Source organism: Euprymna scolopes, chromosome 17 (assembly GCF_053919585.1).
Source record: "Euprymna scolopes isolate OS-2025 chromosome 17, ASM5391958v1, whole genome shotgun sequence".
NCBI classification, from domain to species: Eukaryota; Metazoa; Mollusca; class Cephalopoda; order Sepiida; family Sepiolidae; genus Euprymna; species Euprymna scolopes.
In genome coordinates this window covers 66945599-66962490 of record NC_136498.1, presented here as the reverse complement: position 1 = coordinate 66962490, position 16892 = coordinate 66945599, and the positions used below count along the sequence as shown (strand labels likewise).

Genomic DNA, 16892 nt, shown 5'->3' with positions numbered 1-16892 from the left:
AAATAAATAAATAAAAAATAATATTAAACATTTTTAGAGGGTGCTCAGTTTCTAATACAACGTTCTAAAAAGTCGATCCCCGATACTGGAACCAGTCAACATTTGAAGACCAAAATGCTTTTAAAAAGATCAAATGCGATGAATATAGCCTCACAAAAGCCATATTTTGCAAATTTGGCAGTTTTTATAGCAGTTTGGTTTTATAGCAGTCTGGTTCCACTATGGGGGATTGATTTACTAGAACGTTATATTAGAAACTGAGCACCCATATACATCTTTAAATATTAAATGTTTTGCATTTGTTTGTTTTTTGGCTAATCTGGCAGATTAATGTCTAATCAATAATAATCCGCTGACAAATTGTAAAAAGATGAAAAACAAATACAAGACCGGTGTGCACTATACACTTGTATTTGTGTTTCATCTTTCATCCTCCTTTCTCAATCAGTTATGTAATGTGAAATCCGGTAGATATTTAACTATTATTTTGAGATGTGTACATAAGATACGTTTTACATTAGTTTAAAAAAAAAATGGAGTTCAAACGTTTTTGTTTTTCGCGTGGAATCTAACATTATATTAATAAAGTTCAAAATTATATTAACAAAGTTCAAAATTATATAAACAAAGTTCCAAATTATATAAACAAAGTTCAAAATTATATAAACAAAGTTCAAAATTATATAAAGAAGGTTCAAAATTATATAAGCAAAGTTCAAAATTATATTAACAGTTTAAAATATTGCAGATAAAAGTTCACAATGATGTAAATTAACGTACTGTTTGTCAGTTCCATATCCTTCAAAATTAATGGCTGCAGATATTCCAACGATAAGCAATGGGAATCCTTTTAAAAAAAGGAAAAAACAAACAAAGGATAAATATAAGAAAATCGTAAACATGATGATAAATAAGTTTAAATAAAACTTGTGAAACAACTCTTTACAGTAAAAGAAACATGTATTGATGGATTGGACATCTTTTACTAGAGTATAACTTGTATCCAGCAACTTATAAAATTGATATTACACGTGACTTAAACTACAGTGATGATCATATTTATTGGCACGGTAAAATAAAAGTTAAATTTTGTCTAATAAATTCTAAAAAAGGGATTAAATTAAAGAAAATAACAAAGTATATTATGTATTTTTAACTGGCCTTTCCGATGCAGCAATCGGATTTTAGAAAAAATAAATAACAAAGGAACAACAAACATAATTGCAAAAAACCCTTGTTCAAAATTATTGGCACGGCTTTGTTTTTCTTTTAGTATCAGTATAATATCAATCAATTTCCGGTTTACGTGCTTTCTGAACTTTTTTATAGCCATATTATGCTTGTTTAACGCTAATTCAGTGAATAATTTTTTTCAGATAATTTTTAGATAGCGATTTATTTAAACTATTATAAGTGACTAAATTATAATTTTCAATCGCCATGGTTAAAACTAAGGAACACAGCGAAGACGTCAGGAAGCTTGTTGTAGCATGCCATACCAATGGGGAGGGCTATGATAAGATTTCAAAGAAGCTAAACCTTCCCAAATCCACTGTTAGAGCCATAATAAACAAGTTCAAATCGCAAGGCCACGTTATGAGTTTAGAGGGTAGAGGGAGAAAAAGGATTCTTTCCCCAAGAGATGAAAGGGAAATTGTTCGACAAGTAAAACAAAACCCAAGGATCTCTGTTGGGGAGATTGTTGATGAACAGAGCACCTCTGGAGTGAATGTATCTCGACATACAGTTGGTAGAGTTTTGAAGAGAGCTGGTTTAAAAGCATGTCGTCCGAGAAAGACTCCCTTATTGAAGCCTATGCACCTGAAAGCAAGGCTAGCCTTTGCAAAACGTCATATTGATAAAGATGTTGCATTCTGGAAACGTGTTCTATGGACTGACGAAACGAAAATAGAGTTATTTGGCCATAATAAAGTGTCTTATATTTACAGAAAATCTGGCGAAGCTTTCCTGCCTAAGAACACCATACCCACAGTGAAGCACGGTGGAGGCAGTTTGATGTTTTGGGGATCCTTTGCTGCCTCTGGACCAGGGCAACTTGTTAAGGTCACAGGTAGCATAAAAAAGGAAGATTATGTTAAAATATTGGATGAAAACCTGAAAGACTCTGCTAAAGAGCTCTCACTTGGTCGTCGTTGGTGGTTCATGCAAGATAATGACCCAAAGCATTCGGCTAAACTGACTAAGAAATGGCTTGAGGACAATCATATTAATGTTTTGGAGTGGCCATCACAAAGCCCAGACCTTAATCCAATTGAAAATTTATGGAGAACATGAAAATTGAGGGTAATGCAAAGGAAGCCTAAGAATCTTATTCAATTGGAGGATTATTGTCAGGAAGAGTGGGCTAAAATTACTACTGAAGAGTGCAACAACTTGGTTGTAAACTATGAAAAGCGACTGAGGAAGGTAATCAAGGCCAAAGGCTATACAATTGATTATTAAATAAATCGTGCCAATAATTTTGAACAAGGGTTTTTTGCAATTATGTTTGTTGTTCCTTTGTTATTTACTTTTTCTAAAATCCGATTGCTGCATCGGAAAGGCCAGTTAAAAATACATAATATACTTTGTTATTTTCTTTAATTTAATCCCTTTTTTAGAATTTATTAGACAAAATTTAACTTTTATTTTACCGTGCCAATAAATATGATCATCACTGTATGTCATCTGTATGACTTCCGGAAAGTGAGATTATTTTGGAAAAGTATATGTGATAGTTCTTAATACTCTCGATGACAAGCGAATGTATAACTGGAAGAATACCCGTCTCAGGACGGGTAGAATTAATTTCTCACACAACAGTTTTGCACCCCTCTTATGTCGCGTTACTAAAACAAACCCGGAAATTTTAAAGAACATTTATTTATTAATGTCTAAGACCTATTGTTAAAATTCATGAAAATCGGAGATATTTGAATTTTCACTAAGGGTTCAGTCTTTTCTCTCTCCTTTGTATAAAACTAAATTAAACTAAATATAGTTCGCATTTGGATACTTTACACCTAAACGCAGTGTTCCAAAATTCATAATGATAGGTTAATAAGATTGGAGATGAATTATGTACATATATAATTTTGTAAAGATCGAGATTACAAAATTGGGCAAAATTATTAAAACTTTATTACACACTTAATATGTTTCCATAATTTGTTACAATACTTAATTGCTTTCTCGGCTGGATGATTCTACTGCTCCAGGAAGGAACCGACTCTTGATGCAATCCTATGCCTGTAAGTATCAGATGCGGGATACCTCCAATAAGTTTCTAGACTTTTCTTTTTACAGGCATTTAAAATTGTCGTAGACTCTTTAAAATTCAGTATTTTATTACTATACATCTTATAAGATGACTGACCAACTTTTATGATTTCAGGTTCAAATGAACAGCTACAGCAGAAATTTGAATACACCCTACTAAAGCCTGATTGTCATAGCTGATGAATTTCAAAAATGCACTTTAGGAAAACGATATGCAATAAAGTTCTTTTTTAAACTTAAAGAGTTGATTGAGAGTTGATTGGCCAAATAAAGAATTTAATGGATAAGGACTGCCGTGTGTTTATAGAGACAGTAAATGCACAGTTTGATGTCAGTGTGGGAACTGTATACACAATTATTCGTGGAGAACTGAAGAATTTGTCCCAAGAGTGCTCAGAGAAAATCAGACTATTTGACCAAGATGGGCATGAAGGCAATTCCTCATCTTCTCAATTGTCCAGACCTTGTTCCCTATGACTTAATTTCCCTAAGCCCAAGGAAAACCATAGAGACTGTCATTATGAAACAATTGAAAAAGGCTGTGACAAGGGTCATTAACACGCTCACACAAGATAACTTCTATTATGACCTTTCAGAAGTTGTTGGAATGACACAACAAGTGCATTGCAGCCGGAGGAGATTACTTTGAAGGGGACCAGAGTTTCATGTGTGTATTACCAATAAAAGTGTCTATACCAAAATGTCTGGAAACTTATTGAAGGCATCTCGTATTTCATAAGCTGGAGTGTTGGTGCCTTGACAGAGTACAAAATCGACTTTGCAATCTAGTGAATGAAGATCTATTATGTTCTTTACAAATAAATAGACGTTACTTGTCTTTCTTTACTCTATCTTTTCATGGAAGATTCGACTGAGCTCCACTCTCTAGTTTCCTTTCTGTATGGTACGCATAGCAAGAAGTTTTTCTACTACAACTTTATAGCACTTTCTCTTCTTTCTTCGTGTGCCAAACTTGAAGTGTAACTTCCATGATGAGAGTTTTTTTCCAAGAACTTTCCTTCGATAAAACACATTACTACGGAACTGCTTCCATGCAACGTGGTCCTCTTCAAATTCGATATCAGCAAATGGTTATTATAAGTAATCCAGTTATGTTGATGCCATTAATCATTTTTCCAATCCTCTCATGATATTCTTCATCATTTAATTAACAACCCATTCTATCTTTTAATCTTTATTGGCTTTTGGTCTTAATAAATGGCTACTTATTAGTAAGGAAAAAAAGAGAAATTTCAATTTTTATTGCTAGTATTTTATTTTTACTCTTTTTCATTCCAAACAAGGCTTATTGCCACTTGAATGTAAGGGACTACTATTTGATTTTGGGGAGTTGAGCAGCGAGATGCCGGTTCACATTGCATTTAAACTTCTGCATATCAGTACAGTCAATGAAGCAGGAAAATAGAGGGAATTCTAAAGCCTAGCAACCTAAGAAAAAAAAAACTATTAGAGTAGAAGGCTTTCCGATAACTAGGGACATCAACAATGAAAGGGTGGGATTTTGCTGTTTGTTAGTGCATGTATGTCAAGGAAGTACAAGTGTTATGAGTTCATCAGAATACATTCCATTAAATTACTTATAAAACACGCACAGATGTGCAATATTGTGACGATGGGACAGAGGGTGGAGCTTGGCCGATAGCGCAGGACCAATTAGAGTGATATATTTTTTATTTTCGTCAAGTGTTACAAACAAAAACAAAACAAAAACAAAACAGAAAAACAAAAAAATTAGGCACAAAGCCACTCAAAACTTTGAGAGAGGGTCTATGGTCATTCTCGTCACTGTACTTTTGTAATTCTATGCTAATCCTAGCTGGAGATCTAATTCACCACAATACAGCAAACACACCGGAGGTTGTCCTACTTAATGTTTCTCGAAACAATTCGTATTTATTTTAATTTTTATTTTATAAATACAGAGTATATATATATTTGGACCCTGTCTAAGAGTTAGAGACCAGATTGTATTAAAAATTCACTCACCGTATCCGAAGATATAGAAGTAAACCATTTTCGATTTGGACGAATTAAAGACTTGTATAATCATAATAAGAATCTTGGCAGCCTCCATCAACATCCAAGAGAAGGCAGCAAGGAAGAAGTAATGCAGGACGCCGGCAAATATTGAGCAAAGGAGCTGAAAAATGATCACGTGACAAAAATGGCGACCTATTAAAAAGGTGTTTACAGACATTTCAAAAATGTTAAAATAAAATACAAAAGTCGGATTAATTTGAAAGTTTTTTGATTGGGTCCTCCTGTCGATTTAGACGTATGACTACGCTACAACTAAGTTCCTCGGAAATCCACGCAGATGATTTGTTTATAGTGGTGAACACGTTTTGATACACCTCCTGCTAATCTTTCTCGTAGCAATGGCTGCCACGACGCAGAGTAGATAGCAGACCTCAGGTTTTACATCAGAATTTTTCTTTACCCCCCCTCTCTCTCTCTCTCTCTCTCTCTCTCTCTCTCTCTCTATATATATATATATATATATATATATATATATATATATATATATATATAGTGGTTATTTTCTGTAAAGTTGAATGAACTCGAAATAGAGTGAGAAATAGATTCAACTTTTTCATTTCTTCATTTAGATCCGACAGTCTCAGTAGTGGTTGTTCACGTAAGTAACCATTGTCATAAGATGCGTGATTGGATTTCTGGTAAAAGTGCATTGAGAATGATGGTGATTATCTTGGAACAGAAATGGTCACCTGTTTTAATGGTACCACTCCGGGTTTCGTAACTTTTGAACGTTTTTAGTTACATATAAAAAATATGAGACTTTACTTTTGGAACGATCCATATATATATAAGTGGATAATTACATTTAAAAAATATAATTTACATTTTAAGGGAATATATATATATATATATATATATATATATATATATATATATATATATATATAAAATAGAACAAAGTCATACTTTTCACTACAGCAAGTATATTTTCAAATATTGTACTGGCATTTTCTTTTCTTCAATTCATTCAGTTAGAAGTCTTAAAATAAAGACAAAACGTTGATGGACATATAACTTAGTTTGTTTCTTTTTTTATCTATCATGTCGGGATACTATTTCCATTACGCTCATCCTACATATATATATATATATATATATATATTTCTGTAGAAATATATTTTCTTATTATATATCAATCCTTATTTAAGAAGCTCAATGTAATTACAGAGCAATATATAGAATAAATGACAAAAAGATGATGAGTTAAGGGCAAAATAGATTCATTGATTGATATAATAATTAAGTGATTGATTTTGTGCTACGAAACAGATACTATCAAGAATTGTATAAGTCAACTGAATTAAAGGAATAAATTATAAGATGGTCAACATCATGAATTTTGGAATATAACTTTTTGTAATTTATTCTCTCTCTCTCTCTCTCTCTCTCTCTCTCTCTATATATATATATATATATATATAGTTCGCTATTTATACTTCAACACAGGGCATCATCAGTGCTAAAATATACAAAACAAAGTTTCTTCCACATAGGGATACTTTTTTTGGAAACGTTTTAGGCGAACAGAATGAATTTTGTTCCTAATGAAGAATAAAGAAAAAAATTAAGAGTATTTATAGCTCTAGTATTGCACTATTGAGCTATTAAAAGGAACTTTGTATTATTAATATTTAAATTTATATATATATATATATATATATATATATATATATATGCATGCTTATGTGTTCTTAAATATATTTGCTTGAATGCCATACTGAAAAAAGATAGTTTGAAAGTTCGATTGCAATCCTTCTATGTCTTTACCTTGTCCTCGGTCCTGTGAATGCCGATGATGAAGACGAGCTCAGCGACGAACAGGCAGAAGACAAGATTTTTGTGAATTGAGTTCCTCTCACCACGAATCGACCTGTCAAACAATATAATGAAAAGCAATTGGTATACTAGAAAAAGAAAACCCACAATCATTCGCGGTTCTGCACTGTTTTATAGAAAGATTGCTGTGTGCAGAAAATTAGGCAACGAAATATTAGGCAATTTTGATAAGGTATGAAAATTAGAAAATAACGGAATAAAATTTGTTTGAAAAATGATGCATTTAATATGATAATAGGATTTTAATTTACTACTTTCTTTTATTAATTGGAACACCCTTATATAAACTAACATCACAGGTGCACTTGAAGACGTTTTATCACCGCACAAGCAAAAAGGGTATAAATCAACAGTAGGTTGTTTGATAAGACAGGGTGACTTTCGAAATGAATGTTTTCTGTTTAGAGCAGAGTATAACTACGGTACGTGATGTTCACATTTTAAACTTCAATATAAGCCATTATATAAAAATACTTTTACAAAATCAACAGCAGGTTGTCTACCATATAATGCAGACTACAATGTACTGTGGACTAAGTCACAGGGGGAGACATGAGAAACTTTTAGTCGACCACGTAGGGTCCCAGACTAGACTAGGCAATCAATCGATTTGATTGAAAAAAATGGACGATGACAATGAAGATATTGAAAGTTTGGAACCCTTTTGTGACGTCATCTAGTGTCGACAGATATAGATTTTAAGAAGACAGATTTTTAATAAAATTCAGTGATTGGATACGAGCAGTGATTAGTTAAGGACTATGATTGGATAAGAATGGTGAATGGTCAAAAGCAGTGCTTGGATGAGAATAGTGATTGGATGAAAACAGTACTCACGTGACCAGCATAAAGGTGATCCAACTGAGGAAGAGACAGACGAGAGAAATCGCACATCCGACGTATGTGATGATTTTTAAGGCATTTTGATGAGAATGAGAAAGCTGTAACATATAAATAAATAAATAAATAAATATCGATATAAGATTCAGAAGCTGTTTCTGTAAAATATTTTAAAATTAAAATTGAATATAAATTGTGCGATTCTTTTCAATTAAAAAAAAAAGAGTGTATTTTTTTTTTAATTAAAGGGATTCTCAATAATTTTTTTAAATAAAAATCAGTTTATGGCTTGGATAAAAACGCATCATTGTAAAAACAAAAATCTTCGAAAATGAAAGTGAAATTTTGTGTTCTGAAAATCATCAAAAATTAAAATAAACATTTCTTTGTTTCTCGCGTTAGATATTTTGATCGCAGCGACCGTTGCTATATATGAACGACTATGGCCGTGACGTGTTGTTTGCTGAGGTGCCAATAACTAACGGCTACGACCAGAGAATGTTTGCTTGTCAGAATATTATATCAGTAATTAACACCTTGTTATGAATGACATAAGTCTTGGGAGAAAGATTGGGTTTTCATTATCTGTTGCTGCGGTGGCGCTTGAGGTCTCGATTATATAGATAATGTGAACAGGTGCCCCGTTCTTACGGCAGACTCTTTCTGATTGTTTAAAGTCTGGTGTAGGCAACCAATTGAGCTTGAGTATTTTGATAAAATAAGTATTAAGTGTTTCAGATAAAAATCGACTGTTTAAATGGCCGTTTTTCTATGGCTTCTGTTGAGCACCATTCATGATGATACTGTTGGCATTGATTTCCCGATATCTTTCTATTAAGAGTTTTTATCCAGGAAGGATACTACTTACGAGAGTGCCCACATGAAGGTTGCCAACGTCCATAAATGAAAATGTTTCCGATAAAACGAGGGTACAATTGATTTTAACTTGTTTCTGTGAAACGACCTAGATTCGAACTTGACACAACGAGGTTGTCAGTCAATGTCGTTAACCGTTGGGCCACCGTCATCTCTGTTTTGTTGTTGTTTGGACAGGAGTTCCACAAACACTAAAGTCATTGGAGAAAAGTAAGAGGAAAAAAATTGGCAAATGTTACCTTAATCCCTTCGACATCCATCAAAATGGCAAAGTTGGTCAAATGGTTACATTTGCACGTTGTACTTTCGGTGGTCGTACTGACCAGCGAACAACCCTCTTGAGACCAGCAATATGAACGAGAGCTAAAGAAAGAGAAAGAAAACAAACAGACATTGTTAATCATCCCATTCATCGTTTCCACTTATTTAACTAACGTGCTCAATAATTATACTAGTAAATCTATACGGAAATGTCTATATAATAATACGCTAAAGTAATTCCATGTTTGGACGTACCTTATCACTATGGCTGTGACAAGCATCTTCTTTTCATTGTATTGACTTGAGTATATATCCGTTAATATCTTATATGTTTTTATACAGACGGATGTGGTTCTCGGTTGATTAAGTGTGTTTAACTGTGTCGGATATATACTCGAGAGTCAAAAGAATGAAAAGAATATGCTGTTGTCACAGCCCTAATTATTATGCAGATAACTAGTTTTGATTATTTTATCTAACAGACTTTGTTTCTTTTTATAGAACGTACTTCTGAATCCAGTTTCGAGAGAGTAACCTCGATCCAATCGAACATGCCATCTAGGAAATAAGCCGATAGTACTAATATATTTACTCATTTAAAGAGTTTTCATACTTAATACGTTCAGCATGTCATAAAACAATGTTATATCGCTTTTTCGAAAAGTCTAAGCTTTTTTGCACGTATAAATATTCTGATTTTTGTGTATTATTATTATGGCTGTGACAACAGCATATTCGTTTCATTGTTTTGACTCTTGAGTATATATCCGTTAATATCTTATGTTTTTATATAGACGGATGTGGTTCTCGGTTGATTAAGTGTGTCTAACTGTGTCGGATATATACCCGAGAGTGAAAAGAATGAAACGAATATGCTGTTGTCACAGCCCTACGTATCACCACCCACTTATTCTAAAGATACCTGATCACCGCAGATTAAAAAAAAGATTATCAAAAAATTATTATTAAGTTGACATTTATTTTTACGGTAAGAAAATAGAGAATATTTATTATCAAAAAAGTATTTTGAAGTATTTTTAATCATAACAAAAAATAAATACATAAATAAAAGAAAAAGGTTAAAATGATAGACTTTTATTTACAAGAAAACTTGTTTTTACGGCAAGAAGCAAGCAGATATTTATTGTGCGAGCATGCGTCACTGATATAATTTTGTGAGTCACCTCTAGACATGTGACTGGTTAAGTTCAGTGTCATGATAGGATAAGGTTTAAGGTACGTGTCAGGCTGTATAAAACGCAGAATAAACTCCACAGTGGAATGCATCGCGGAATAGTTGTTTAAGTTTATGTGGAAGCCGAAATATAAGAGAACCGATCATTTTATACAAATACTCAATGACAGAAATGGGTTCCATCTGCTTTTTTTTTTTTTTTATTACAATCTGTATATTATCTGTCTCTTTTTCGAAGAGGGAGTTGTGGATAGTTTTTTTTGCGGTGCTCTTCTACAAAAGAGCTCTATAATGCCGCACTTCTTTCTAGTAACTTGTATAAACACATGCCAATCGAATTCTTAATGTAATTTACTATCAACAGTGAAGAATTAAATACTTACTCGGCACTCATGTTCCAGAAAGAGCACAGCGGTTCTACACCAGGAGGCAGAGGCTGAAAATAGATATGAAAATATTTAACATGAATCAATACATACAACTTAGCAATAACGCACACACACACACACATGCACAGTATATATATATATATATAAATATATATATATATATAGAGAGAGAGAGAGAGAGCGAGAGAAAGAGAGAGAAAGAGAGAGAGAGAGAGAGAGAGATAAACGGCATAAATCAATATAGTGCTGAAATAGTTGTCTACATCCAGTTAGAATCTCTAATCATCTGGTACATCTTTTTTGCTTCATTTTATTTCAATTAAAGTTCTCAGAAATTAAAGCCCACCCCCACCCCACCCCTGGGGCTAACACTTGATCTCCTTATGAGATACATAGATATTCGAATATGATGTTAAAGTCCTTCTTTAGCTCTCCAACACTGAGTTTGTAAAAAAATTGCGAACAAAATTCCGTCTCCATTTTAATGTGTTATAGTACATCTTCCTTGTAATCTTTTTGTCTTACCCAATTCCAGGACAAGAATTCATCTTGTAAGATGAAGTATCCAGCTCAGTGTTGTTACTATAGGTAACATTACGTGGAGAAGGTGCACCATTCCTCGTATAAGCCAGTTTGCGAATATTGTGATTTTGCATATTTAATCATAGTTTAACTTGTAGTGAAAAGTGTCCTCATGCCAGGTTTTTTGAAAATCCCCTGTAGAGAGAGACCTTAGATACTCAAGAACAGTATCTAATATGTATTTAAGTTCTCTCCTGTAGGCATTCAAATTCTCTGCAGTAAGCATTCACGTTCTCTTTGGTAGGCATTCAAGTTCTCTTTTGTAGGCATTTAAGTTTTCTCCAGTAGGCATTCAAGTTCTCTTCAGTAGGCATTCAAGTTCTCTTCAGTAGGCATTCAAGTTCTCTTCAGTAGGCATTCAAGTTCTCTCTAAAAGTAAGACCAATACATTTATATATTCAAATATTTTCCGTCGACACGGGTATACTAAATATAAAAAAAAAACATCAACTTACATTTCTTTGTTAAAAGTTGGACCATAGTTTACAAATATACATTGCTCGTGTTTTGCCTTGCTCAAAGTATTTATTATAATTATAATATTAGTTGACAGGGATCATAACGTCAACGGAGTATGCGTGTTCTAGTTAGGATAGATCAACGCAAGCCAAAAACCTAAACCCAGCATTGAGCAACACATGTCGCTTGATCACTGCCTGCTTGAAGTCTACCAACTTGTAAAAGCCGCATCTCCTCACTGATATTATCACTTCAGGCGTTATACGAAAAGTTGCTACCCAAATAGAGATCTCAAAAGAAATCATTGATGAACGCCGTCTCCTTCATTGACAAGAAGCAAAGGTCCAATGACTGAAAAGGAGAAGCTTCCTTAGCCGTCAAATCTCTAACAACATCTGATGAAGAGACCAGACTGTAGATGTGGACTAAAAGGGTAGAGAAAAACCCACTGCTACTGACATGGGAATCTGCTGCCGTCTATCCTGGTTCAGACGCAAAAAGTGGAAAAACTCAGTTGCACGAGAACAGGAATGAGGCGATCAAAAGTTGCTATAACCAGATGGGTGTTACAAAACTGATCCAATGATCTGCAAATGTAGAGAAGAGGACCATGCGGTGCAACATTGTCTTGTGTGCCCTCTACTGTCCAATCGGTGTATCTTGAAAATCGTGTAGAACACCACAATAATGCAAAATAATGGCGTAAAAGTGTGAGAAACTACTGTATGACCACACTCTTCAAAGATACGCAAAAAAGAAGTGCTAAATACATATAATCGCGCTGGAATACGTGTTCCTATTAAATCACCGAAGTGAAGCGATGTTGAGCCTGGTCTAGTACGAGATGGGTGACCATTTGAGGATGAAAAGTTTTGCATGTGAACATTCCTGAATATTTTTATGTAAAGACTAAAGACTTTGGCGAGTCCGATCTGGCCCGTGAGCTGTAATTTAGAAACTCCTGCTCAACACAGTCGTTGTGTTATGTGTATCCTTGCTTACACCTCGCCAGTTGACGTGCCAATATGGACAAAAGTTGCCGATAAAACGAGGGTACAATTAACCTCAAGTTGTTTCCATTGAAATAGTATTGATTATATTCACGAGGTAGCGTGAGAGGTTCAGTTGCGTGGAACGTCATTTAGATGTTTCGTTTAAAAGTGTTGGACGGGTGCGTAAAAATACAGACTTTGTCAAATATGACGCTGTAAGCAATGTTAAATTTTGAAATGCCAGACAATACGATAATTGACGAAGGGTGTTATGTTGTCTCTCCGTAATAGAATTGCAAGCGTTCTTGTTTTTGCTCTTAATTCTCTTCGTTTAGGAGTAAAACAAAGTCAAAACAATTCTTCGACTTGGATAGAAGTTTGAAAACAGGCTCTTCTGAATGCCATGTAAGTGATTACTCGTAATTCATGCAATTCATGTTATATTAAACAATTTTTTGCTGTTTTGCATCGTATTTGCATGCTTCCAAAATAGTTTTGTCTAAATTACTACATAAAGGAACAAAAATATTTTTTTCTCTAAAAGAGTCTAAACAGCGATCTCTCCATCTGACAGTCTCACAGACTTTATTCTTTATCCTTCCTCTCGCCCAATTCTCTATTTTTCTCATCTCTGTCCTTTGTTTAGGCCTGTTTCTCTTTTTTTCACCGTTTTCCTAATTCGTTATCTAATGTGACCATTTAGAAAAATAGTGACTCTTTTTTTTTCAGCGTCGCCACCTATAGTATATCACTTTGTCTCTCTCCAGGTAATCCCCTCTCTCCTTCAACCACTCCCCTCCTCTTTAATTATTTCTCTATCTCTCCCGAAGTAATTCCCTCCCTCTTTCAACCCCTCCCCTCACTTTAATTATCTCTCTAAGTAATTCTCTCTATCCTTCAACCCCTCCCCTCTCTTTAAATATCTGTCTCTCTTTCTAAATAATTTCCCCTCTCCATCATCCTCTCTTGTGTTTATCCTCCGCCTCTCAATGTAATTACCTCTTTCTTTCAGCCACCTTTACTCTCTTTGGTCACGTTTCTGACTTTTTCCATGTAATTTCTTCTCTCCTTCAACACCTTCCCCCTTTTAATTATATCTCTGTCTCTCTCTCTCCCCAAATAATTCCCTCTCTCTTTCAACTTCATAACTCTCTTTTGTTTTCTCCCCCTCTGTCTATATTTGTACTCCTTATTTCAACATATCATTAATGATTCCCCTAAGACGAATATGCTTACATCTATCGATGATAACCTATCTGTAATTTGATTGACACCACTCTTTCGTCTTCTTTTCACACACACACACACACACACACACAGACACTTTATCTCACAGACGTGAAGTTGTTAGTTCAATCTTTTCTATAAAAATATTATAGCATGTGTTCTTTATAATTATTTGATCTATTCCTTGCTTCCTTTGTTCCAGCTCGTTTGACTCGTTGATCTAGTGATCTTCATAAATTCGCTGTTTTGATATTCTCAATGTAAAACGTATACGGGTAACTTTGTTGACCAGTTTCCGTCGTTTATCGTGATGATTAAAGTGTAATACATGTTCTTAGTATTCTTGTACATGGACACGACTTGCTGAGGGGCTAACTCACGGAACAGAATGATTCTGTTCGGTCTTGGAAAACGATCATTTTAGGCATTGCTTCCTCCTCCTCCTCCTCTTCATCCTCCTCCTCCTCCTCCTCCGTGAAAGAGAGATTAGTCTATCGCGCGTTCAGTTGAAGTATTCTTACCGGGGAATGCCGCCATGTCCGATCACCGGAAACTTTGTAGCTGTCCATAGTAGAGCCTCCGTGTTTGTAAGAAGGGGTGGGGAGAGGCGAATTTACCGTCGTGTTGAAGTGACTTAATTTCTCACCTTACACCGGTATTCTCTTTTCCCCTCTCTTTCTCCTACTTTTTTCCCTCTTTTCTCTCTATTTCACACGCATATAGATATGTTCGTATATATTTTTAAATACTCATATTCACAGTTGCATTATAGGCATATACGGATTCATATATTCACTGTTGCATTATACGCATATACACTCATATATTCACACACAAGCTTAATCATTGAAATATACGCATGCGCACGGACTCTGTGTTGTCTTACCTTTGTGTGTTTCATTGAGAAAATCACAGGCTCTGGTAACACCTCGCCATGATAGTCGGCAATGGAGGCGCTAATAATATTGCTCTGAATGACAACTTTCTTCTGACCCTTTGCTGTTCGCGTTGACGCTGTCGGCATCAGTTCGCCGATGCTGTGGTACGTCACAAACACAACTTTTGCTAGATTGCCTGCTAAAAAAAAAAAAAAATCTTTATGTTATACATACAAAACATAAAATGTTTACTAGAAAAAAAAGACTTAGTGCCCAATTTTATTGTTTTAATGTATAACTAAAACCCTTTTTTATAAAACAATATTATTTGATACTAAAATCATTTTCAAAAGTTTTCTTGACTTTATAAGATAGGTAAAGAATTCATTTATACCATAGATACCATCGGCATTCATCATGGGCATATTGAACCGGTTAACTCTGGACAAGGAAGTTTCATAGGAATATCAAATTGACAAGCGGCCCCCAGTCGATTGTATATCCTGATTAAAAAAAAAATGACGCTACATTTTTACAGTACTTGTACAGAGGTGTTGACCTCTTCCTATATACAGCGCCTGATATCTCAAAATACAATATTGGTCAGACGAAACCTTCCTTAACTTCAGTGATCTAATGAGAATTGGAGCACTAACGTGATTATGCCGTATTTATACTAGTGTGCTGCGGCCATTTCGCCTCCTTACTTTCTCTTTCTCATAGAAGAGATGTTGCGATTCTGTTTCTGCTCTATCGTTACTTTTGCGGTAGGCGCTCGGCTGAGCTCCAACCTATGGCTCCTTGTAAAAGGTTCTCAACAAACACCCGCTCGTCTGAAACAACTGCCAATAATTTCCCTCAAACCCTATTGGTGCCTAGAACTAAATGAGAATTCCATGGGTAGAGTTTATTTCTCAGAACTGTCCGTCTGTTGGAAGCGCAATACCGTATGTCTGCTTTCCTACTAACTATAACATAACCCTCTTCAAATCTAATGTGAAAAAATTCCTATTGAGCCAAAATAATGTATGCCCCATCGAAAATACACAATAACTAATCATGTTGTCTCAACATCTACCCAACACAACCCTTATCCTTGAGCGCCTCCCAGGCCTTGACAAGTGGTGAATCTCCCAAGTAATATATATATATATATATATATATATATATATATATATAGTCTTATTTGTAATATTCCGAATTTTACTGGATTTATATAATTCAGTAATCGTTCATATACCAATAAATGTTTAGCCAAAAAGAGATGACTTAAACTGTAAGCTACAAAATTATCATATTTCATAATTGAGCATTCAGATACTGTTTTAATAAAAACCAAGACATCAAAGAATGGGTTGATAGCAACAAATAGTGTATTTCATCGTTAGTTACAATTATTTTAAGACTATTCGGACAAATTCAAACATTATGCCGTTTGAAAAGTTTTACACGAACAGCCTTTCTTCAGACTTATTGAATAACAAACACTTTAACAATAAAACATTATGGAAACCATTTTCCTTTATAAGGAAAAAAAAAACAAGCGAAAGTATAAAGTAATGTTAAACTTTAAATGTTAAAATAAATGAATAATGGTTATAATTCTTTTTCTATCCTTGCAAATGATTCAAATTTTAATATTTTATTATGGATGATAACGACTACCAGTTGTCAAAATCTCAGATTTTCACAGTTGTTATTCCTAACAGATATTAGGTTTTAAAATTGTGCGCCTTATTTTTGGACGCTACTATATATATATATATATATATATATATATATATATATATATATATATATAATAATAATAATAATAATAATAATAAAAACAAAGGGATCTAGTGTTTACCTGATATACGCAATGGTAAACTTCAAACTAATATAAATAACAGTATTTATATATAGAAAATGTAATCCCAACCGAATTAAAAAACTCCATACGCAATAGAGAGTAGAGTTTATTATAAGAACCTTAATAAACTATAATTCTGCAACACTTAAAAAATTATAATCATCA

The 16892-nt window shown here is 34.0% G+C and overlaps 1 protein-coding gene across 2 annotated transcripts in view; it reads right to left on the bottom strand.

The window, feature by feature from the left end:
• The window catches only part of LOC145296766 (adhesion G protein-coupled receptor L3-like), a 183514-nt gene that overhangs the window by 7450 nt on the left and 159172 nt on the right, over positions 1-16892 (bottom strand). The window contains exons 10-16 of one of the 2 annotated variants that reach the window (XM_080142820.1): positions 14884-15071; positions 10732-10784; positions 9132-9255; positions 8014-8117; positions 7108-7210; positions 5287-5440; positions 781-847 (exon numbers count right to left, since the gene is read on the bottom strand). In XM_080142820.1, coding sequence (XP_079998946.1) covers positions 781-847; positions 5287-5440; positions 7108-7210; positions 8014-8117; positions 9132-9255; positions 10732-10784; positions 14884-15071 — 793 coding nt within the window. Of the gene's footprint in view, positions 1-780; positions 848-5286; positions 5441-7107; positions 7211-8013; positions 8118-9131; positions 9256-10731; positions 10785-14883; positions 15075-16892 lie in introns of both variants that reach the window. The other variant, XM_080142819.1, reaches the window with a different exon arrangement.